The sequence below is a fragment of the Lates calcarifer genome, linkage group LG1, assembly GCF_001640805.2.
Source record: "Lates calcarifer isolate ASB-BC8 linkage group LG1, TLL_Latcal_v3, whole genome shotgun sequence".
Classification (NCBI taxonomy): Eukaryota; Metazoa; Chordata; class Actinopteri; family Centropomidae; genus Lates; species Lates calcarifer.
Window position 1 is genome coordinate 9,763,432 of NC_066833.1, and position 24,186 is coordinate 9,787,617.

Below are 24,186 nucleotides of genomic sequence, written 5' to 3' on the forward strand. Positions count from 1 at the left end.
TACAAAAACTATTCCAATCATCTATTAAAGCTCCATCAAATCACTGCACTAAAATCCTCCCTGTCACACACTCAAGCCTGTAGAGGTTAATGACCAATGAACTATTATCTAAACCTATCTGATCCACTAAAGAGCATTGGAAGAGTCCCTTATATCTCCTGTCCTTAGCTGTCTAGCTCTAACCCTACATCTCACTCTTCCTGATCACACCATCAGTAGCTTAACAAAACCAAAGCCAGTCTTTTTCTACCTACCTATTTAGGCCTAAAAAGGATGGGACAGTTTCTCTGGCCTAAGGTTCTTAAACCCTACAGTCTTCTAAATAAGCTCACTATCCAAATTATTAATTTAATATTAATGCTCAATTGTGTCGGGAGGGGTGCCCTCCCGACACAATTAAGAGGTCAACTATCTATTCTTCAACAGTGAAGAAAAAGAGAGAAATAGAAAAGACAAACAAGAGACAAAGGGATGGGTGGCCATTTTGGACAAAGACGAAATAATGGGTGGCCAGGGTCAAATTGGATACGCAAACTAAGGCTATGTCGGTTAAACGGATGTTTAAAAAAAAACAAAAAAAAACAAACAAAAAAAAAGCAGTCAAGCAAAGACACATAAAGCACATAAAACATTTCAAGCTGCAGTCATGACACGGCGGTCATGGACAATTCAACTTCAATGCACAGTCAAAGACAAAGAGAGGGAGGATGTAATGATCAGTGTGCGTGCATGTGTGCGTGTTTGTGAGAAAGCGGCGCGGCGGCCATCCATAAAGAGTAATAAGAAAAATGAGTCTTACTGGTTCGTAGATCTACCTATAGGAGGGGGGGGGGAGAAAAAAAAAAAAAAATTAGTCCGATTCACATCTCAATTCCCTAACCTTGAAATTCACAATAAAAGCAGGACATTAAACGCATTTAAACTCGAGCAGTAATATTAAATAGGAATTATATTAGGCCAACTGGCGGCAAATTTAATAGAAACACTTACTCTTCTTGGTGAGGTTTAAAAGACGACTTTCTCCCGGAGTCTTTTCCACACAGCTTACAGGAGGGCATTGTCCTGTTATTGATAACAAAAGGAGCAAAACAAGCACATTAGTGAACTCTTTTAACTCACACATGCTCAGTTGGATTACATTAACGCAGCTGTTCGCCGTTGTCAGGTGCGCCGCACCTGGAGAGGCCGCTTTCTATTTGTTTGATTGCATCGGCTGTTTCAGAATTGCGAGACCAACAGTTTGACTGAATTTATTAACCAACACACACTCTCAATTTAAACTCACAATAACAAACAAACAAACAAACAAAGCAGTCAATATTCAGCCTCCGTCAGGCCTTTTAAACCTGCTTGAAACAAAATGGAGCGCACGCTGGAGGCCGCGAGGCCTGCCGCTTTGTATACATTGTTGTGTTTTTGTGGTTAAAACATCCCACAGGTATTCTCACCATCTGAATTTAATCCATTCAGAACTAATGCGAGTTTACAGCACTGTCCCTCTGAGCGACCACACACCACTCCGACATTTCCTTTGCTAAACTCTGAACTTGCATTTAAATACGGAGAATTCAACCAAAACACGACATTATGATGCAAAAGCCAGCGTTCCCACAGCGCAGTAAAGTTACACAATGTTTCTCTAAACAAACACAATACGTTACAAACTTTATGAGTCCAACACGCACCGACACAGCTGACAGCGGACGGTAACTCGCGGCTAATTAAGAAGCTTTACAAACCTTTCTCCGTGAGTTTCCGAGCTCCTCCTGTCATTGAACGCGATCGTCCCGGTGTCTCTTCATTTTACCGAACATTTTAAACAAGGGCAGTTTCGTCGTTAAGCCCCCGGGGATTTAAATCTCGACCCCGCCATGGAACGTTGACACCGCGCTGAGTTCACCATGGTGTTTAAATTTCGGCGTCTGACGTCATCTCTTATAGTCGGAGGACGCATGCGCTTGATGCGTTAAAGGATTGCGGAGGGTCGTAAAAACCAAAACTTTCCTCCTGCAGAAATGTTTGGTGCCTCGTCGAGCTTTGGAATATTATCGGGGCTCTGATCTACCACTGCCACAATGCTAGCGATATTTTACGGAGTTCAATTTGACAAGAGTTTTAAATTTAGTTTTAGTCAGAGATAAATAGGAGGCATGGAGGCAGGTGATTGACAGATGATACGCGTGATGGTCAGTTTGTATAACAGTTTGAGGCTCATTATCTTGCCCAAGGATGCTGTAACGGACTGGGTGACATGTTAGGGTTATGCTATAGTGTTACTGTGTTAAGACTGTTATGTTCAGCTAAGATAAAAACGGATTGTCACTGCAGATAATGAGTTTTCAAGGGGTCAGTGAATGTGTGATTATGCCTAGAGGGTATGGAGCCTGTCAGTCAACGCAGCCACCTATGACAGTGATTGGTGGGAGGTAGCATACTTGTGATTGGCAGACTCAATTGAGCGTCAATTGATGTCAACTCGACAAGCAGACTGTAAAACTAGGTACCAAATAATTAATTTAGTTTAATCTAATTAAAATGTGCTGTATGATGGTAAATGTGTAAAAGTATGGAGTATTGTATAATGTGACAACCAACCACACTCACTTTCATAAACATTTATTGGCGTAAATATATTTATTTGACATAAATATGTTGGCTTAAAGTTTACAGTCACTTAGAAGGTTATAAAAAAACAGAACTGGAAACCTTTCATAGATGACCCAGCTACTGAATTATTTAAATTCTACATAAATACAGAAAGCTGTTGTTAGTACTCTCTATGTATCTTAAATATATGTTTTACAATAAAATCGAGATATGCACAAGCAGGTTGTACAACATTTTTTTAAAAGTATTTTTTATATCCAGCTGTGAGTATGTGTGTATCACTGTGTATTAAAGTGTGTAACCCATGCCATGATTCCCATGCACAGCTGCAACGAACAAAATTGTTTTTTGTTTTATTTAACTTTAATTCCCTTGATATATTACATCAAACTGTAAATACAGCTATTTACATGAAAATACAACAGGATAATTTGGTTTAGATCAACTCAAAAAAACAAACATCTCACAAAAAATATCTGAAATAAAGACATTACCTTGTTTATCAATAGAGTACAAATACAAGAATTTTATGATTAAATACATTCTTTTCATGGAAAATGCTTGGTGATAGCATTATTAATCAGAATAATTTCTACCTATCAGTCCAAACAAGCTACAATAAATTGATACAAATGCATATGTTGATAGTCTCTGGGATACTAAAGCATCTTTAAAAGTCTTATTAGTAACTATTTGTCTGCTCTGTTTAAGATCATTTAGAACAGTATATTCTAATCTGAATATTTTTGTTAAATCATGTGGGATATCTGTAAATGAGATGAGATGCACTTCAACCATTTATTCCCAGTAAGACCTTAAGTATGGCTGGGGTTTGGGATATTACCATACAGTATGTGCTGGTAATCAGGAAGACAAATGAATATACAGTTCATCAGGCGTGTGTTTCGCCTTGCAGTGGTGACTCTTTAAGATGTAAACAGACGTCTACATGCTAGCTGTATTTCTTCAGGCCTGGCAGTGTGAGCTCGTACCTAGAGAGGAAAGAGATGTCGAATATTCTTATATTTAAACTTGAATAAGTAATAACAAATAAGTAATGCAGTGCAGTATTAGTATTGACCAGAGAGGGCCTTTGCCTCCAACCAGATTTAAGGGCAAACAGTGGCTGCTTTCTTACTGAATGTTAGACAAGATTAGATGCTGGTTAAGGATTTTCTCTCTTGTACAAAGTAATGCCTGCAAGGAAATGTACACAGTTCTGGAGGGAAGTATGAATACTACTATTCAGCACTCTTCAGCTTAGATGTGATATAATACATCAAAGTCAACTTTGTGTCACATTCATAACAAAACACCAAGAAATATTTGCAACTACTGTTTCATTTAAATCATAGAAAGTAGAAGTTGGGGATCGTACCAGTCTGTGGTGCCTTTTGTCAGATCCATCTGTGAAAGATCGATCAGCACCTGTGGACAGAAGCAGAGGATGAACATTCAGTCAGTTATTCACACTGAATTTCAAACTGCAGCTGGACAACAGTAGCAGTGAAGACATTGGTTCTGTAACTTCTGTATGAAATAAAAACTTTGACAACTCTGAAACACAGTGAAGCTGGAAATTTAGCCTTTGAAAACTTGTGTTACGAACAAAAAGACATGGTCCATCACAAGCAGCGTTAACTACCATGCCAATGTCCTTTCTCTCCCGTGTGTGGAACATTCTGTTGTTCTTCACCGCCACATCCAACTTCCTTGTTTGCGCTTCCTGAAGTGACACGTCAAACTCAAAGCTGTGATGAAAGAAGGTTGGCAGAAAGATGCCAGGTTAAGTCTCAACCTCTGAACCTTTGATAAACAGTGTCTACATCAGGTCGGCAATCATAAAGCAACAGATAAAAAATGAGCTTACTTGTCATTGAAGACAGGATTGATTGTCCTCTTTTTGACATGTGTCTTCTTGCGGTGTCTCCAGGTTTGGTCGGGGAGCAAATACAGACGGACATAAGAGTCTGTGCCGTTGTCACTGCAGCGGAATAAGTTCCTGTAGGCAACACAAGGGGTTATCATAGCCACTCCAACCTAGCCATATGACTTTCACTGTCACTCCATGAAAATAAAATCATTTGGTTCTTTTGTTACATTTGATTCAGTCACAGCACTCAAACCGAGTAAATACAGAGGAATACCATCAAAATATTTCATCAAAGGTTCTGTTAATGTCGGTGCTGGCTTGCACTAGCAAGGCTGCCTTTTTCTGTTGTACCTGCAAGCATCAACCAGAACGATGAGTTTGTTCCTCAGGCTGGTGTAGCGTACAGTCAGATGGATCTCCCCAAATGAACCCTGATGATTCCTAATGGCCCTATATGGATTAAAAAAAATTCTTTAATCACACTTTTATTACTGTTGTTAAAACACATGCTGTATAGGTCAGTGGAAGTCAGCACACTGAAAGTCATACACAGAAGTAAGCTCCACACTCACGCTGGGTATGGGGCTCCCTCTGAAAGGTCAAATCGTGACGAGGCGATGGAGTTCTCCGACAGCAGGCTGTGGGAGTCGTACCGACGCATGTTTGCTGTGGCAGGAGATGACCGCAAGGTTTCGGAAGCCAAGAAAGAGCCACGGCGGTGAGCTAAATGATCTTCATTAGAGCCATTCTGGGAATCACCTGCTCGGATCGGAGACGAAGCTTGGGTATGGGGGATATTGTTGGAGGAAAGTGCTGGAGTGGTCACATATCCATTACTTCCTTGGCTGGTCTGTGGTTTAGCTTGTGGAGGATGATTGAGAGTAACCTTGGGTGGAGGCTTTTCCACAGCAAGAACCTATTGTGTGATTAGGGACAGAACGATGAGGACAAGCTCTCATTAACTAGGTATTTGGTTATATTAAGTGAGTCTCTATGTACCCACCCTGAGCGTGGCCTTCAGTTTGATCTGGCTGTTTGCTCCAGAGCGCTCCAGCTGGAAGCGCTGGTCCAGTGTCATGTTGGAGGTGTTGAGGAGGCGACTCAGGGGCAACCTTAGGATGCCAAGCTGAGTCTTCTTCTCATGCTCTTTGACCTGAACCGCAAGAATACACAGAGATGTAAAAATAATATATAAGCAATGACGAAATTAAAGTCCATACCCCCCTGAAGATATTAGACTGACTGATGGAGGTCTAGGTCTCTTTTGTCAGTTTTCTAATGGGATAAATACATATATTTACACATAGAGATTCAGAAGGAACAACCCCCCCCCCCCGCCCAAAATTATTATTTCTAAATATGAAGATTCTGATTAAAATCTGAGGCCTTCATTTTAGCAATGCCAGCTTTGTTGCAACTTATGGGCATAATGGTAGACCATCTTGGGGTCTGACCAGCTACAGCTGAGTCATGTGTACAACACTATCTTACAAACCTGAACAGTGAGCTGCTGTGTTTTAACATTGTGCACAAAGAAGGTGAAGCCCTCCTCCCATACCGGGTCTTTAGATGCATATGCAACCTGTGGAAAGAAGACAATGAGTTGTTTTTGTTTTGAGTGTTGTGACACATTGCTACACTACAGACATGTATTTTTGTTAGTACAGCATTTCTGTCTGTCAGTGACATTCCTGCTCTCTTCTCCTGATACAACGTCATTATTTTAATGAATTAAAGATAAAATAGTGTTGAATATCATAAAATGAGAGCATTACCTTGCTTTTTTGAACTTCATTATCAATGGAAAATTCCACAAAGGAGTTGGGATTGGGAGTTTTCCTGGTGAGCTGAAAACAAATCAGTGTATGTGATAATCAATTATAACTACATAAATAAGTCTATGTTTCTGTCAGTATAAATATTAAAAACTCAGATCTGAGACAAAGGTAAAGAAGGGGTTGTAGAAGGGGAGTTTACTGAAATGTTATTTTGATACACAGTGGAGGAAATCTCAGGAACATTAAGGGATATTAGTTAGTAACTGGATGTATGTTCTGTGCTTGTTTCCCATGTAACACAATTCTGCCTTTTACTCATACAAAAGGAAACTATCAGCAAACTAATTCTGATGCCTTCCAGGTTGGGTAGGTTCTGCATTCCTCTCTCTAACACACTGCAGACAGAACACACCATCTGGACACGTAAAACAGATGTTTACACTGGCAAACAGAGAAGTAACCTTTCATTATGACTGAAGTATTCGAATGCTGCTGTATGGCTGGACCTCATTTTAACATTCCAGGATAATGAAACCTAAACGTGAGGAAATGCTGTGAATTCTGTCACTTCTTGGCTTTTCACATTGAGACTGTATTTCAACATATTGGCCAGCAGAGGGCGTTCAGAGGCAAAGGCTTCTGTTTACAAGTCATGTTAGGACACAATGACAGGAGAGAGGTTTGTTAAACAGGTCTGATCAAAACATTTCCTTGAAGAATTCCCACAGTTTGTTTGGAGCTGCCTAAATTACCACATCTTTACAAAAGAAAAAGGCTGAGTAGATCAAATGTTAGTCACAGAAACTGTGAAGTTGTCTCTGACCTCAGTGGTAGTGATTGACTTGTCTGTAGCAATCTTAAATCCTAAGATTGTGCGTACAATAGTGCACTGATTTAGTGATCATTTAGTTAACTCGAGCTCTACTCTGCATGTTTCTGTAGCCTGAGAAACTCACCCTGACCAAGCCTCAGGTAGAGGAGGAAAGCTAGCCACACGAACACCAGCTGATAATAACACACCCACGTAAAATGACAGACATGCACCAGACAAACGGGAAATACCGGCTATGAGCAGGGGCGTGTACACCTATGTACACCAACAGAAAGTATCTGGTGTGATTGAGGCTTTCGTCTGACATCAAGACACAAGAAGGACGATCAACTGTACGGCAGTAAAGTGAGAGACAACACACAATCCTGAAATACCTTTCAAATGTACTACATTTTACAGGAATATGGTTTCTCAAGAGAAATCAAAAACCAAACAATAAATGCCCCAGAAGTATTTGACAACCCATAATGTATATAGCCATATGCAGCCACTTCACACTCTGTGGTGAATGCCCAGTGATAAAACCTTTGTACAAACAGGTTCTGCAGGAGGAGGGGTTGAGCCTCTGCATACCAAAGATCCCTGGATTAAGTGTCATCATATGCCTGTGTTAAATCAAGTAAAATCTGATATCTTAGGAGCAGTTTGGTTCCTCTGGCAACAGTTAGAGCACAGTCTTTATGTAACTCTAAGCTTTAAAAGCTCTCATCTTACCCGAACTTCCTTTGCATGCTTTTGATGTTTTTGATTCTCTGTGATCTCGCTGTGGTTTTTCTGGTGATGAACACAAAAATACACATCAGATTTAAGCAGCATTTGTTTATCCATGCTGAGTCAGTCCCAGTTAGAAGTCACTTACTGGAAGGTTTGAGGCATTGTCCAGATACACTGCAAGCATTGCACAAGCAAAGCCATCTGTAGACTGGGAGAGAGCAATACAATTAATAATGCTGGTAACGAAGTTTAACACAAGGAAGTTGAACAAGATCCTGATGGCAGTGAATAAACAGTGTTAAACACTGAGATTTAAGCAACACTGGGGCTACTGCACCTCACTCAGCAGGCTGGGGTCAGTCTTCAGCGAGAACCACTGGAGCTTGAGATGAACTTCTCCCTTCTGGATGTCTTTCAGAGGAAACCACTACAACGGCCAACAGAGAGAGATTCATTAATCAACATGAGAGTCATATAAAGACTTTATTTAGATAGAAAACTGGTAAAAGTGGTTTCCATTCTTGAAATTTTATTAATGCAAACTCTCAGGATATTTTGTAAGGAATAAAAACAGTAGGAAATAATAAGATCCTGTAGCTCTACCAATCATTTTGTGAATAACATTTTGTTTCTACAGCAGAGTAAAAACTAGGTACAACTAACTTTTTGTAGCATAACCACAACACTGAATAAAAGCTCACCTGATCCATTTCTTTCTCTCTCTTCACCTCTCCGAAATCAAGGTGATACCTACACAGAAAGGCCATGTGTCATAATAACATAAAAACACCATATGTAATTGTATTTTTGCCATATTATACATCAACAGCTGTGTTCTCTAAAAACATGTTTGTACAAGCTACCATTTGTATACTATTTGCAATCACTAACTATATTTAGTGTTAAAGTTGACCCAACACATGAGGGTACAAAACCTGTGTCATCATTTAGCATATGGTTATGGCTGACTCTCAAGTTCCACCCAAGTTCCTATTAATCTATTCACGAACTCTGAGTTTGCTTCTCCCAGGAAAGTCATTAAACTGAAGATAATCATAACCAATAAAATAATACATAAAAATCAAGCTAATAATGGTATTTATACATATTTGTTTCCTTGGGTTTTGTTAAGTAGTGTCACGGAGGGAAATGTAGAGCAGTGAGTGATAAAATCTCATGACTGGTATGTAGCGCAGTGAATACATGCGACTCAAAATGTGTTATTTCTACTTGTTAGTGTTGTAATTAGATAGCATCTTACCTTCCAAGGAAATCATCTTTATCTGTGTCCTCATCATATAGCTCCACCTCCAACTCTTGCCCCGGGGCCTCATGGATGACAAACTGACACAGATAAAGAAAAAGAGGATGTTTATAGAGTCTTTCAGATGGCAGAGTTATGCCCCAGCTCAGCACACCTAACTTAGAGAAAAGCTTTAAAGGATTACACGTAGTAAATGAGATCTTAGAAGATGAGCATCACATCTGAAAGTGCAAGTAAACTGTTAAAAAGTAAACAGAGCTGGGGGCAACCTCAGTTTTCAAACAATGAGCTGCTAACAGTGATTTAAGAAGCTCATCAGTGCAACCTGTGACAGAAAGTATTTGCCTTAAGCTCTGCCTTTCACAAACAAGGGAATGTGTGATGGATTTTTTTTTGTTTTGAATTCCAGAAAAAATGAAAAATTAAAAGGTTCAGAGAAACAATCTTAATCATTTTTCATCATGCCTTTGTAAGTTTATCCAGGAGGTTTCTTTTCTGTAAATTACCTCGTGCACTTCATTCCATTTTGGGTTCAAATTCTCTTTGATGGTCTTGCTTTTGAAATGTCGGTTGCCGACCCTGACTATTGCGTAGGGGTCTGATTTGCCTTTCACCATACCCATCATGTATGTATCCTTAGCCACCAGGTCTCTGGCCTCTATCAGGTGGACCCTAACCACACCCTGAGGAGCAGAAAGATTTAAACATTGTCATTATACCTGAATTTATAAAAGGCAAAACAACATCAAAATGTATCTGTTTAAAATATGTAGCGACATTTAAAAAATACAAGTGACTGCAGTTAAGAAAGTGAAGGTAATGGCTGATATGGAAATGTTAAAGCATGTCTTACATACACGAGGTAGTGGGAACCTCATCTGATCCACTTTGACCTGGTCTATGAGGGGAAAACACATACGATTGGGCAACACCATGAGCGAAGCAATGATGTCCATGATGGTGTCCTCAGACAACGAACTGGAAGGGGACAGATACCAACGAGACCAGAAGGATTTACAACCATAAAACCAAACAGCAACGTGTTGAAGAGACCATTAAGACTCGGTGGAGACTAACCTGAAAGCAGGACTGTCCAAAAGGTTGGTCATTCCAGTCCAGTTGATTTCTAGGGTCTGAAACAAAAGAGTATTAAACATGAAAAATCACATAGCTTCAGGTCACAACAAGATTATGAAAATATCTGAGAGCACTCACTGGCCGGCGAATGAAAAAAAAGGTGACTCCTCCAACAAGTGGTACTTGACCAATAAGGGGCTCCAAAATAACCCTAATCATCCCCTTGAGCTGGAAGATTCAGGACAGTTTTTTACAGAGAAACAAAGCACACACAGTATGACGAGGATAAGTGTAACAGACAAATGAGACGCTCACTTTAAGTCCCTTGATACCAGCTGTGATTGGTGGTTTCACTTCGGCGTCAATATCCACGTCACCCTCGTAACTGCAAAGTGAACAGTGCCGGTGAGAGGTAAGTGACTGCAGGGAAAAATAACACCTAATGGCAAGCCAGACACAGGTCTGAAGTGAAGAATATGTCCAGCTAACCTTATATTCATGTCCAGAATCACCTCCTTCTGATCCACTTCATGGGTGTAGACTTTCATCCCAGTGATCTTGACAGGCTGGAATTAGGGAAATGTTTTAAAGGAAACTCATAAACCTCCTTTAAAGGTGCAACATGTACAGTCAGTGTTAGCATTAACAGCTGTTTACTTACCGGTCTAGAAGAAACATTCCAAGTTAAGCATCAACACACTAATGACAACTCTTGTTTTGCTTCCATTTTTATCAATTCTTTTCTTCTACTGAAGTTACCATGCTAACCAGCTAGCTTGCAATAGTGAATCACTGTAGTGTTCAGTCTGTCTTCAGTCCAACATGAGAGAATGAAGAAGTAGCTCTGTCCAGATGATGCATTCTAACGGCTGAGGTTCTTGGTTAGATATCAGTTGTTAATGCTAATGTTAGCAGTGTAGTGATAGCAAAAACGTACATATAGCACCTTTAAAGTAAATCACACCAATGTACTTTGTTTTACAGAACATGCAGCCAGTTAAACCAAAATATTTGTTTACTCTTTAACTGAACACAGGAATATTCAGGAGGATTTAAATGGATTTGATAATGGCAGACAGAAAGATGTAACTATAACTCACTATGTGTCCAAAGTGGACCTTTGTAAAAGTGAACATCTTGAGTGCAGGGTTGGAGAGCCTGACAACCGGCTGGATGTTTTCTTTAAGGAGCTTTTCCATGAACATCCCAAAGAAAGGCCAGGCCTGCACCAACACCTGGATACATGACAAAACAGAGGTTGTGAGAACGCCTTGGTCCCACGCCTTGATCAAACAACAAATATAATTTAACCTGTTCTATTAAACAGAGGGAATGCTTAAAGGCACCCTGCATCAAACTGTTCCTAAACCCTTTCTTAAGGTACAGTCTGACACCGATGTATGAACTGTAATAACTCTTTTTTAAATACTGTACCTTGTTAACCCAGTCAACTTTCTCAACATCAGGGAAATTAACCTGAAAAACAAAACATGATAATTAAGTTAGAGGTGGTTCTAATTTCCAGTTTGTAGTAATCACAGAGCTTGTTATCATTAATGAGCCCAGATGGCACAGTTGCATGCATGATGGTGGTGATGGTGAGGATCACGTTGCTCATAAAGTTATTGTTTATGCTGTTAAAATAATGTGGATCATTTTATTTTTGATTATTAATTGTTCATCATGCAAATTATAAAACACCTTATGAGTGAATTGAGTCAATATAAAACCTGTCACATGAAAAAAGGTCTTTCTGGTGGATGCAACTCAGTAGAAATTATGCATTTAAAAAAAAAATATTTCCATTTCATTGTAACACGATGGTGGAAATTGTAAAAGTGGAGCGGGAGAAGCGGAGAGGCACGGCAGGAATTTTTTTTTGGGGGGCTTACCAAGGCTTTTTTGCAGCATCAAAACTGTGGACTGTAACAGAGGTTTGGAATCATCGATCTGATATCCACCCATTATATCCCAATAAACCCTCAGTGGGTTCTGCCTACAATGCTAAAGAGGGAAAACTGACCCAAAATTCAAGGTACATTTGTTTTCAAGACCTATAAATGGGGTAACAGAGTGGAAAACACAAACATGCATGTCTTGAGTTGATATTGTGCATGAGTTAAAACTTGTATTTTAGGTTTTAAACCATCATCATCTTGAGTTGCCCCCAACGGTTAAATCTGTATACTGTACATGTCACATTCCTCTGACATTAGAAGAACCCGTCTTATTGTCTCTTCCCTCTCAGGTCCCATGAGTCACTGATTTGAGTGGGTGTGGTGTAATCAGATGTGAAGAGGCCAAACCTCCTGCAAAATAACAGCACATTTGGATGGCTTAACCCTCTTCTGAGTATGGGCAGGTCTGCCCGAGTCTGGTATGTCATGCAAATAAAGTGCATTGCTGTCAAGGCAACGGTCAAAGTGTGTAAGGCTTGTTTCAGGACACAAGTTGGCTGCAATGTAGAGTTGTTTCGTTTGACCAACCAAGGGTTTGACGTCCAGTGTCAAATACCTTTCCTGCCTGGTTCCCTTAAGAAGACAGATTTACCCCAGATAAGCTCCTCAGTGACAAACTGTACAAGTCTGTCATGGTCCTGTATCACACATAAACTCAATACATACCCATGATGCCATCTGTAAAGTGTTATGCAGCTCCTTGTTGATCACATGTGTTTCATTGTCCACAAAGTCGATCGCGGTTCCGATCCGGGCGTCTTTCCACTGGCGATTTTTCTTCCACCAGGTGATCATCACCATGCACAGCAGTACCCAGCTGATACTGAGGCCCAGGTACCCTGTCAGATACACCGGGTAGAAGACGAACACGGCTCTCCCGAAGTACACGAGGAACTCCATCAGGATGCGGTTGACAGCGGAGGTGCTCAGCTTCTCCGTGCTGCCGTGGATCGACAGGCTCTCCCCGAGCCCCGCTCCCTCCGCCGGGCCGCTCGGGTGCATCTGTCCGGCGGATGCCATCGGGGCGGACTCCCGCTGGGACCCGGTTCTAAAGGTCCAAAAGAGTTGTTAACGTTCACTTTCAGAGCAAATTTGTGTTTTGGTTGTTTCGGCTCACTTTAACGCGGTTTTCCAAAAAGAAAGAAAACAGAGGAACCTGGCAGCTGAACTCACTGTGGGTGTAGTGGTAAAATGAGCCGTGGTTGTCTTGAAACTTCCGGGTTTGAAACTCCCAAAACACAGGTAGGTACACCTGAGCCCATGGGTGGGAAGCGTGAGCAACAATAAAGGAATTCCATCTTAAAAATGAATGCGAATAAAAACCTAATAGTATATGAGAACATGTGTTTTTTACATCCTTAATTTATTCAGATATTAGATTTTTTTTTTTTTACTTCAAAGCGTTCACACATTTTTATGTAATGAACTCCTGGGATATTCCTGTATCAGATAGGATATCTGCCCAAACCATCGCTACATTATCAAATAATACTGGTGTAGTCATTCTATCATCTGTAAAACACAAAATCTCAACCCTTTTTTAAATATCTTGGCATCAGGAGGGAGAGGTGGACACATGTGCAGTATGACCTGTAGATGGAGTCAGAGAGTTAAACAGAAGCTCTGATTTTACTAGAGCTCTGTCATAAGGTCTGTGATTTCCTGGTCTGCCTGAAACGCTGTCTCACAAGTTTTGGAAGTGAAAATCCACATGCAAACAAATGAGAGCTTATACGTTAAAGTGAACTGAAAGATGAGAGAAAGTTGACATCAATGCAAGGGCCTGAAAAGGTTTTAGAATATTAAGTCAATACATTTTTACTAATAATCTGTTGTTGTTTTTTATTTTAAATGTAATGGATCTCTACAAACTTGAATGCATTTATAGAAAAGCAAAGCTACTTATTGTCCTGGAGAAAAGTGATAAAACTCTGGGTTAATATTCAAACTTTTATAGTAAAAGTTTGTGTTTCTGAAGAATGGAAACTGCTCAGATGATTAAAGAAGTGTGGTCAGTGCTTGAACACGAATGCTGCTCTATACTCTACAAGACCAAAAGTGTATAAAAACATAAAGCTTTAAGTAATTAACTTTACATTAAATATACAGAAAACAGTCAACTTATTAGTGTGTTTATGTAAACCTTTATTTTTTCACTTGTTTACAGGAACAGCAGTTAACTTTCATTTTTCCTTTCAAAACCAAAAGTGATTGTTAACCTGATTTACACATGCAGACAAAGACAGGCTTTAGTTATCACAGGATTTCCTGGATGACTTTCCATCAGCCTCTAAGCTCTGGGTACAATGTTTTGTGCAATTAAACAGTACATAACATACAGGCCACCTTTTCTTTCCAGTGTTAAATTTCTTCTTGTATGATCAGACATTTTCAAGGCACTACATGGGTGTGATTACTAGTATCTGACCCTTGAGTATTACTGACTACATGTAAACAAGAAAAGACTTACACTGTTAAGTAGATGGGAAATCAATAACATTAATCAGCTGATGATAAAAACAGTTCCTTAATTTTGTGAGGCAGTGTAAAATGCAAGTAAATTGTTTCTGTTATCTCAGTGCATAGTTGCGTCACTTGAATTTGATCAAATATTCAGGACAAGCCTGGCTGTCGTGGAAGATAACGTACATGCTGGGATTGGCCTGATTGTCCACGACGCTGTCATACTTCTGAGTGGTGCTGGGGCCCTTGGCTGGCGGTACAATCATGTTTGATTGTCCTACAGTGTAATCCCCCGTCAGCACCCGGCAGAGGTACATGAACTTCTCCTGGTTTTGATTCGGCCTGGAGTAGGTGTTACTGGCAGAGTAACTAGCGTTGACAGCAAAGTATGTGCCATGGCCAAGGGCAGTAGCTGAAAATTTTAAAAATTAATTTAATTGTGGCATCAAAACAAATTATACAAACAACTATATATTACAAGGAATGGGAAATGTCACCCTTGAACTGTCTTCCAGTTTGCAGTAAAGATTAAGGATATTTTCAACATAAACATCTCACCGTTCTTTCCTGCGTAACTCCTGTTGAAGCCATGTTCATTGATGAGGTTCACAGTGGTGTAGCAGGTGCCATGGAAGAGACGTTTCTCATTGTTTTGATGACCATTTCTCTGCTCCATGTCACGCTTTTTGATCTGCAGGCTCTTCCACAGTACAGGATTCTGGATCCTCTCAATCTAAGAGGAGGGCAACATATATTTTTAACTCCAGGAAGAGCAAAGAGGCTGAGTAGTCGAATGGATGAGAAGGAAGTTAATGACTTCATGACCAACTTCCTACTAATAACTGCCAATAAAAACAACAACAAAGAAATATGCATTTAATACAGAGCATGTTAAATGTGGACTACCGTAATAACAGTTCGATTGCATGAGGCCTGGAACATCTTCAGGATTTCATTGTACTCTGTTGTTCCAGCATTGATGGGGACAGCCAGACATGGAGTGTTGGCTGGCATTGGATTCCAATGCTCAGGTATGTCTTCATCTAGGGGCAAAATTTAACTTTTATTATTTCTAGCATCGTGCATTTTGGCATCAAAGTTTTAGTCTATGAAATCAGATATACCATATTGAAACCTTTACAGGTTGCTGCTAAATTATTATCTTTGTTTGACGGGACTCAGAAGCAGAACAAATAACAAGCCTCCATCTATCAGTCAATACCTTTCAGTCTGTCGACTCTCTTTATCTGCAGGGTTTGTCCCTTGCCGTCAGTGGCAGGTCCACTTGGCATGGTGACAGTGTAGACCTGACCCTGAACTGTAACTGTGACATTCGGTAGCTTCTTGTCCAGTGCTTGCTCAAGTTTAAAGTTGGTCATTGCGTCAAAACTCTGAAACTGAAGACCCTTGCTGCTGGTACTGCCAGTCTGCCACCGTGCTTGCCAGCTCCACGTTCCTCTTCAGCTCCTCCTCATCTTTCACCTTGGTCAGCATCTTGTGGATTTCAGTGGTGGCTTGGAGCACATCCTTGCTTAGTCCCTCAATGGTGAATGAGGCTTGAGCCATCTTGCTCTCAGTCTTTATGCTCACGCCCATGGTCTTCTGGATGTCGACAATGCGCTGGTGGTCCGCATCAGAGAGGCTAAGGATGGCATTGTCTGGAATTGTGAGGGTGTTTAGTTCTTTTGTTATCAGGTCATTGATCCACTGCTTGGCTGAGTCCACGTTAGCCTGTGAGTCACTGCAGATGTGGAAGCAAGCTGGGTCTACTTTCAGCGGCTCAATGACAAAATCCCCTTCTTTCTGTGGCTTGTTAACACTTCCACCAACAAAGAATGCTGAAAGAATAAATTCCAAGCTCTACATTAGAAAAACTGATTATAGATTGAGGAATATGAATGCCAAAATTATTCTATCCTCTATACTTACATTTGATTTTGGTGCCAATGTTTCCCCAGAACCCACTTTTATCCTTAGGATCAGTGACATCTCCTTGTTCTCTCTGCTGCATACTGTTGTAGAAGTCTTTCAGCATCGGTGGTTGGAAAATAACTATCCGAATTGTTTTGAGGGAGCCAGAAGTATTTTGGACTCAACACATCAATCACTGCGTCCAACATGGCATCTGCCACCTGCTGTGCTTTTACGTTGCCTTGACCTAAAATGATGCATCATAAATTACAGACTCTTGCGATAATCAAATTCTGCAAATTCTTCTGTGATCACTGTCTCAGAAGCCAAACCCCTTAGCTAAGACGTTCCATATTATAAACCTCACCTGTGCCAATGGCAGGGAATGAGACAGAAGTGTATGAGTTTGTCATACACATTTGGAGAGCATCTTTCACAACCTTATTGATTTTTATTGGGTCTGTCTGTCCGACCAGGTGGAGGATCTTCTTGCACTTTAGGTTACCTGGTTGGGTCATTATCATGCCTGAGGTTGGGCTGGGCACCTAAGGATACAGACAGTAGACTTTTTGGTCACTTTTTTAAAAAAAAAAACAATCCGGTGTTATGATGTGAACTTCAGAACTGGCTTAATAATTGACTCTGTAATCTGGGTGTTGTAGCTAAACGTATAAATGTTTCCTTACCAAGGTTTTGGCATTCTGTTTCAACAGCCTGACCAGCTGCATCCAGAATAGCCTTAGATACTCCTAGAGGAGGGAAAGAAATAATATATATCAGCAAACCTGATTGCTGTGTTCAATAATTTCCCTGAATGTTACTTTTAAAGTATAATTCACTGTATGTAAATGTTTATATTTAGGTCTAAAGGAGCTAGAATCAAGCTTGATCTTAGATATGGTTAAAACTTAAATTGAAATGAAATGAAATATTTCAGTTCTTGCTGTCATTTACCTGACTTAAGAGAGAAAGTTTCATTGGAGGAGTTGACAATAATATCAACGGTCTCCTTGGTTATGTCTCCTGTGACCACCTGTATAGCCACAGCTCCCATTTTGGTCTCATATATTCCTGAGCCCGAGACAACTTTAGAGAAGGGACCTTATGGCAGTAGACACAAGAAAACAGCAGTGCTATAACCCACTGAGTAAATAACAAAATGATTCAGTATTGGTAAAATTACCTATTAGCTGATCAACAAAAGTACAGTATAATTTGAGAATTACTGAATCATATAATTGAATAAGTAAGTAAACATAAAAATCATTTTCTGTTACGACTTTATAATTACTTACTTATTAAAATTTACCTGCTTTATTACAAAATGAACATGCACTGTTGCCTACCTGTACTTTGTGGAGAGCTCGTGGACACTGGAGCACCTGACGCATTGGGGTACATCTTCTTAAATTCATCACTAAAAATCTGGGGACAGAATCAAAGAGATGTCTTCTACCAAAGCACCCACAAATATTAAGAAAGTATTACAAAAGCAAAAGTAAAAAAAAACACAAAATTTGTCATTAAATCTTCTGGTCATGGAAGTACTACAAAGCTCCTCTTGTTTCCTTACCTGGATAGTCTGTGCATCTCCTGGGAAAAGGATGATAACAACCTTCTTCAGGTGCTTGGGTTGTTTGTTACTGCTGAATGCTGAGATTTCATTTGATATCAAAGAGAACACGAGGTCCCTTGGGAAACCCAGGTTTCCAGTGCCAATGGCAGGGAAGGATATGGAAGCCAGACCAGCAGCCTCTACCTTTTCTAAGCAGTCCTTGAAAATGGAACTCAAGGTCTGTAAGGCAAAGCATAATCGCCATTAATATAGAGTACTGAAAGTGTACATTGGTGTTTAACACACAATACACGTGATATAAGAATTTACCTTTTCAGATGTGCCTTGCCCTTTGTCCCAGTGAGGTGCGACTGCATGAAAGACTTGTTTGCTCTTCAGCTTGCAGCCGTCAGTAACGATGACCTCACCAAGATTAGCACTGGCTTTCTGTGCAGTTACCAACTGCTGAAGTTTGGGCCCAGCCACACCCAAGATGGCACTTGAAACTGCCCCTCTGTTCAGTGCAAGATCTTCAAACACTGTATTGACAGTCACCTCCGTCTAAGAATGTGTAAAAGGAATGTTATATGCTACATATTCTTCATTTAACAACAACTTTTTAGGCAATAAATGCTAAAAGAGTCAGTCTGAAAAGAGTGTTAGGGAAGGATGATGAAAAATTCTAATTACCTTGGCATTCTCGATGTTTCCTTTGGTTAGAATGATTTCCAAGCCCTCTTTGGTCTTCACTTGACCCAAACAGTTTGGGTCAGATCCAGCAGATGCAACATGTTTCAAAAATGGAGACTTAGTGGCTTTGGTATGAGGAGTTTGTTGAGAATGGCTGACGCCGTGATTTCCAAACTCTTGTCTGACAGCTGCATCCATGGCCTTAACAACAGTGTCGTCATTGTTCACCAAATGGATCTTCTTTAAGGTGCTGTCATCATACTTCTCATCGCAGTACTCCTTTACTGCTTTGACAATGGTTGCTGCACACAAACTGAGATTAAAGCCTTGGCTTCTGCTAATGGCAGGCAGAGCCACAGAGATGCAGCTGCGCTGTTCAGCAAGTTCTAAACTTCCTTTAACAGCTTTTTTCAACTGTGCCAGAACCTTGGAGGTTTTCGCTGGATCAAACTTGGGTCCCACTGCATGGATAACGTATTTGCAACAAAGCTTCCCCCCAGCATTAGTTATGACACAGTCTCCTGGTTTGAGCTGTCCCCTTGAGTTAACTATCTGGTCACATTCAACCTGCAACTGAGGACCTGCAGCGCTCAAAAGTGCTCCTGCAAGACCTCCATTATGTTTCAAGTCCTGATTAGAGGCATTGACAACTGCATTCACTGGGTAGCTGCACATATCTGCCTTGCAAACAGCTATTTCCACTCCATCAGGTGTCTGAAGCTGATACACAGGTTTTGGTCCTTGCCTCTGGCCCAAGTCAACATGTCCACCACTCGTCTCATCAACCAGTTGCACCAAGCAGTGAGTTTCACTCCACAGTGAGGAAACATACATTGTTTCTTTGTCCTTGAAGAATTTCTTCACTCCAGGCTTAGAGATGTTTAAACTTTCAAAGAACAAAGTACTGACCAAGTCTTCAACCAAATCCTTACAATCTGTGACATCAACTCTAGAACCACATAGACAGATGGCCTCCTTTCTGTAAGACACCTCCACTTTGTCTTCCACTACCTGCATACAAGATGTGTTGATTTTTTTAATGTACTCAACTATGGTGTTGGGCTTGACCACAACAGTTTCTTCAATTTGAGCGTTCTGCGTTAAGAAGACATCAAACTCATGGCTAACTTTTATGACACTATCCTTGTGGCCAGACACCACGACTTGTTGGCCAGTGGCGTGGATTTTAAGTCTCCTGCATGACTTACTGTTGGCATCCTCTAACTGACTAACCAGTTGCTGCCACTCTGGTTTCTTCAGGACATTACTATCTTCAACATCAACGTGTTGGGATATTAGCAGGTTTCTCAGATGGTCTTCAGCATCAATCAGATCTCTGTCTGAAGCAGCAAAGAGCTGTATCCTTTGTGCATTGATCTCAAATGCTGCATTTATTCCCTTAGATGTGAGGAGAGCTTTTGTAAGCTCCTCTGGGTCTTCATTCTTCAACAAGTCAAGCACAAAGTTATCTAGTTCTAACTTCCGTTGTTTCAGTGCAAACATTGCATCAAATACAACTTTTCGTGCTGCCAGAATTTCCTCACTTAAGCCAGTTACTGTCAAATCCGGACTGTCTTTTCTGAATGACATTTTGAGTTCTGGATACACTTGTAGCAACTTGTCCTGAAGGCCGTCTTGACACAGGATGTGGAACATTGATGGTGACACCTGGATCACTTGGGTTATGCATGCTTTTTCTCTCTGTATCCTTTTGACAATCTTATTTACAACTTCAGGAAGAGTTTGCTCAAGTCTGTTGACATCACCCACAAGGCCGACCACTGACAAGACACCACTGGCTTTATCAGTCACTACAACTACATCCTCATTCTTTAGCATCTGTCTGATGTTCTCCTCAGTCTCTTCCCACACCTCAGACTCTAGTGGAAACTTCAGGGATTTGAATTTTGATATAGCTTGTGCAAAGGCTGAACTCACAGTAGCCTTCCACTCTTTGATGATGGCTTTGGCATCCTTTAGCTGAAGCAGTGAAGATACAGGACTCAAGCTAACAGTGGGTTGGCTGAGGTTTACTTTACAGAAGTGTTTAGCTAAGTCACTGTGAATAGTCTCTGCTGCTGATTGATTGTCTTTTAGGTATCTCCAGACAACATTGTCCATGGGTTCAGAGATGGCAGCAGGGAGTTTTACTGAAGGCTTGTCTTTGCCATAGAGGGCTGTTCCCAAAGATTTATAAAGAGGATAAACTCTGATCTCTTTCTTTTTGATGCAATGCTTCTTCTTCATTATTTTCTGAACAGCTATGGAGAGAAAGATTACGTTAACTGTCAAATCATCTAAAATTCAAATATAGGCCGTAACCTCTGATTTTATTATACTGCATGTATACTGACACAGAAATATTCAACATCTACTGAAACTGCACTACCTTTGTGGTCTGTGAAGGTGATGACAGCACACTCTTCCACTTCATTAAGCGTGACGTTTTCCACATTTCCAACTTCATTCTCAAAATACAGCAGAAGGAGATCTTCATTCAGATCTCCTATGTCTTCAACTGCGACTTGCTCTGTGACCTCAAGAGGCCGGACTGATAAGCCCTTATTGGTGAACATCCTGTTTTGAGGGCATCTTATCACAAAGTCAGTGTTTTCTGTAAGATAGTGATAAAAAAGGTTGTTAGGTGATAACCATTCCATAAAATAGCACAAAAAAATAAACAGCTCCTCATGCTTTTTAGGAAAAAGGATAACAGACCTTTGCATTCTGGTAAAAAAAAACACAGAATTTAAACATAACTCTCTTCACACACACAATAAATGAGTACCTTTTCCACTCTGGAAAGTAACCACAGCAGAGGAGATGCCAGGAATGAATTCCAGGGTGAACCCCGGTGGGGCTGATGGAGAATCAAGATTCTTTAAAACATTCTCCACCAGCATCTCCAAAAACTCCTGACTTAACGTCTCTGGAATATTTCCTATAACAGCCGAGGTGGAGCAGGGCTCTTCATCTGCTGCGTCATCGTCTCCACCTTTTGCTTCTATCTGAACTTCAGGTGCAGGTTTGAGTTCCTCAGCACTTGACTGTTTGTTGTGCACAGCAACATCCGCTGTTAATGAGAAGATGTGGAAATTAAGTGACCAAACATACATTTCTGCCAAGTGTTTCTCACACTATTTTAGTGGTGAACCCAAATACATTTCCCCATAACTTTTTTTAAATTCATTGTCCTTTTGTATCTTCATTATTTTAAGTGATGCTTAGGTGAGTGCAAGGTTGATTTTACAGCCCCTCCTGGTTCCCTCTTGAGACAGTAGCACATTTTACAATATACCTGCTTGTGTGTCATTTTCTGAGCCTGTCCTAAAAAAAAGACTTCAAGGTTAAAATTCTTTTGCACATCTTTAGAACCTATCTACTACTGGGAGTCAGTGTGCATCCTGTCAGCACTGCCTGGGTGAAAGGAGGGGTGTGACTTAGCTGCCATTTTAGATCGATCATCACTCTGACTTAAAACAAGTCAGATATTATTGGGCTGTGGTAATTTATTTTCATGTTATTAATGATCATATGATACTTAACAAACTAACCAAATAAACTGTAGTTAAGCAAAAAAAAAAAGAAGAAGACAAAGAATGAGAGTGAGAGAGAAAGAGCACAAGAGACAACTGAAAATGAAACTAACTTTATGTGCAATGTAAGGCATTTCAGGGACCTGCCACTGTAAGGCTTAGTGTAATGTTTGATAAGAAATAACATGTCTAGGGTTAAAAATATTGAGAGGCTATCGTTTATAAAATCAAACCTGGAGGACAAATAAAAGATCAACAGACACACTGTCCATATGATCATGTTAAGATGGTGATTTATTGTGCTAAGGCAGAAATGAAAAGTATTTTAAACTTCAAGGAACTGGAAAGAGGATATTCCTCCTGTTGATCAACCTGCAAGTCTCCACAACTAACTTCCCATGCTCGACAGTCTCTAAAAACACACTAATGCAATGTTTTAACCAAATACAAGTTTAAGTGTAATAACCACACTATATACTGTACTACTACCTTGTAAAATAAAAGTTTACAAAGCTTTAAACACAGAAAAATATGCAAAGGTTTGGCCTGGGAGTGTGGGAGTTGACTGATCTGAAAATATTTGGCCACAGAACATGTGGACATCTGACTTGAGATGTCTTTCTGTTTTCACCTCTTGTGTTTGGATAGACCTACTTATACCCAGATATATTCACCAACATTAATGCATGCAGGTACAATTTGTCCCTCTAAAATCATAACAGGAAACTGAATCATGAATAAATCTATTTCTGTTTATGGTATAGTTTTATGTCATGTAACTGTTGTACAGTGTATGTACAACATGAGATAACACTGTCACAGAGTAAGGAACATATTGGTGTTACTTACACCACTCACTACTTACATTTCTTGTTGAGTTTATCAGATGGAGCCTCCTGCACAGAATAAACCAAAATATTTTTAGTCAAGGTTTAGAATGACTTTGGCATCTTGTGTAACCAGCTTCACTTAGCACAACACTCTAAATGTCAGGTGGTTTGAAGAGGAATCCAAGCAGACAAGTTATCAGTATTTATGTCAAAGAAACAACTCCCTTATACAGATATGCTTTCCAAGTGTTTTGCAACTCTGGTTCAGACCTTTGTCATAACCAAACACCAGGAAATCACTTAGGTTTATGATGACTCACATGACTGTCAGAGCTCTCAGTCAAATTACAACTAAATTCCCTAACTGAGAGTTCAAGGAGGGACTGCAGGGTCTCCTGCAAATATGGAACAGTTATAGGAATATATATGATGCTTTACTTGAAGTTAAGACGTAAGAATAATGTCATACAGCTGACTTCCCCATACAGGCCACAGAACACCTGCCCACTGTAAATGACAACACAAGAAGCCTGTACTCACGTGGAAATAACACACACACACACACACACACACACACACACACACACACACACACCACTCATTGACAGCTTCTGCAGTGTGTGACTGATTTCTGACTAACCTTTACTGTTCTTTACTCTGTACACTCTCTTACCTGCGCTGTTTTCTCATCGGGAGGTAAACGGACTGTCATCTTCAGGACGCCTTTATCCAAACTGATCTGATGCGTCTCCTTCCCCAAAACATTTTGCTGATCTGAATAAAAGGATAAAAAGAAACACTGAAGCATTCTTAGAAAAAATCACGTCGATTCATAAGGATGGAGGTAACATTACTTTTATCGGACCACACTCACCCTCCTCTTTGCGGAAGCGCAGCACCGCTGTCCTGCTGCCATTTTTATAGTCAACTTCACAGTCGCCACCGTTGGATTTCTTACTTTGAAAGTATTTGACTAATTTAATTTTTAATCTCGGTATGTTGTTTTCTTCGAGCTCAACGAGCAGAGGATAAGAATACGCGTCGGCCATGACTGCCGGCCTGTGTCTGCCCTGCCTTACTTTCACTTTTGTTTCTTTG

The 24,186-nt window shown here is 40.3% G+C and overlaps 2 protein-coding genes and 1 long non-coding RNA gene across 3 annotated transcripts; all 3 read right to left on the reverse strand.

Annotated features, from left to right (window-relative positions):
* Positions 1-378: 378 nt before the first annotated feature.
* On the reverse strand, positions 379-1,902 carry LOC108887114 (uncharacterized). The gene is made up of 3 exons (XR_001961545.2): positions 1,740-1,902; positions 991-1,062; positions 379-815 (listed from the first exon to the last, which is right to left on the reverse strand). It is a non-coding gene; the product is annotated as an uncharacterized LOC108887114 (long non-coding RNA).
* A 698-nt stretch (positions 1,903-2,600) lies between these two features.
* On the reverse strand, positions 2,601-13,345 carry esyt3 (extended synaptotagmin-like protein 3). The gene is made up of 24 exons (XM_018682246.2): positions 13,277-13,345; positions 12,770-13,151; positions 11,580-11,621; positions 11,246-11,380; positions 10,635-10,711; positions 10,461-10,530; positions 10,284-10,373; positions 10,146-10,201; positions 9,926-10,046; positions 9,575-9,751; positions 9,066-9,148; positions 8,506-8,554; positions 8,142-8,231; positions 7,950-8,012; positions 7,805-7,864; positions 6,256-6,327; positions 5,976-6,062; positions 5,484-5,633; positions 5,053-5,396; positions 4,832-4,930; positions 4,478-4,609; positions 4,253-4,358; positions 3,986-4,035; positions 2,601-3,599 (listed from the first exon to the last, which is right to left on the reverse strand). Exons 2-24 carry the CDS (start codon positions 13,121-13,123, stop codon positions 3,560-3,562), a joined length of 2,547 nt encoding a protein of 848 aa, XP_018537762.1. The 5' UTR covers positions 13,124-13,151; positions 13,277-13,345; the 3' UTR covers positions 2,601-3,559.
* Positions 13,346-14,224: 879 nt separating this feature from the next.
* Positions 14,225-24,149, reverse strand: parp14rs1 (poly(ADP-ribose) polymerase family member 14-related sequence 1). The gene is given in 19 exon segments (XM_051070041.1): positions 14,225-14,978; positions 15,125-15,299; positions 15,473-15,609; positions 15,789-15,975; positions 15,977-16,404; positions 16,496-16,655; positions 16,657-16,724; positions 16,845-17,013; positions 17,156-17,226; positions 17,432-17,578; positions 17,824-17,902; positions 18,051-18,272; positions 18,363-18,593; positions 18,723-20,983; positions 21,112-21,336; positions 21,511-21,795; positions 23,124-23,154; positions 23,762-23,862; positions 23,963-24,149. Coding segments are annotated over 19 exon segments (5,436 nt in total). The 5' UTR covers positions 24,138-24,149; the 3' UTR covers positions 14,225-14,694.
* Between the last annotated feature and the right edge of the window lie 37 nt (positions 24,150-24,186).

Excerpts from the sequence above, each read along its gene's own strand:
- esyt3 (XM_018682246.2), bottom strand. The coding sequence starts at position 13,123 with ATGGCATCCGCCGGACAGATGCACCCGAGCGGCCCGGCGGAGGGAGCG. Across the intron at positions 5,397-5,483 it reads AACTGAAGGCCACGCTCAGG|GTTCTTGCTGTGGAAAAGCC; the intron begins GTGGGTACATAG and ends ATCACACAATAG. Across the intron at positions 3,600-3,985 it reads ACAAAAGGCACCACAGACTG|GTACGAGCTCACACTGCCAG; the intron begins GTACGATCCCCA and ends TTTCCTCTCTAG.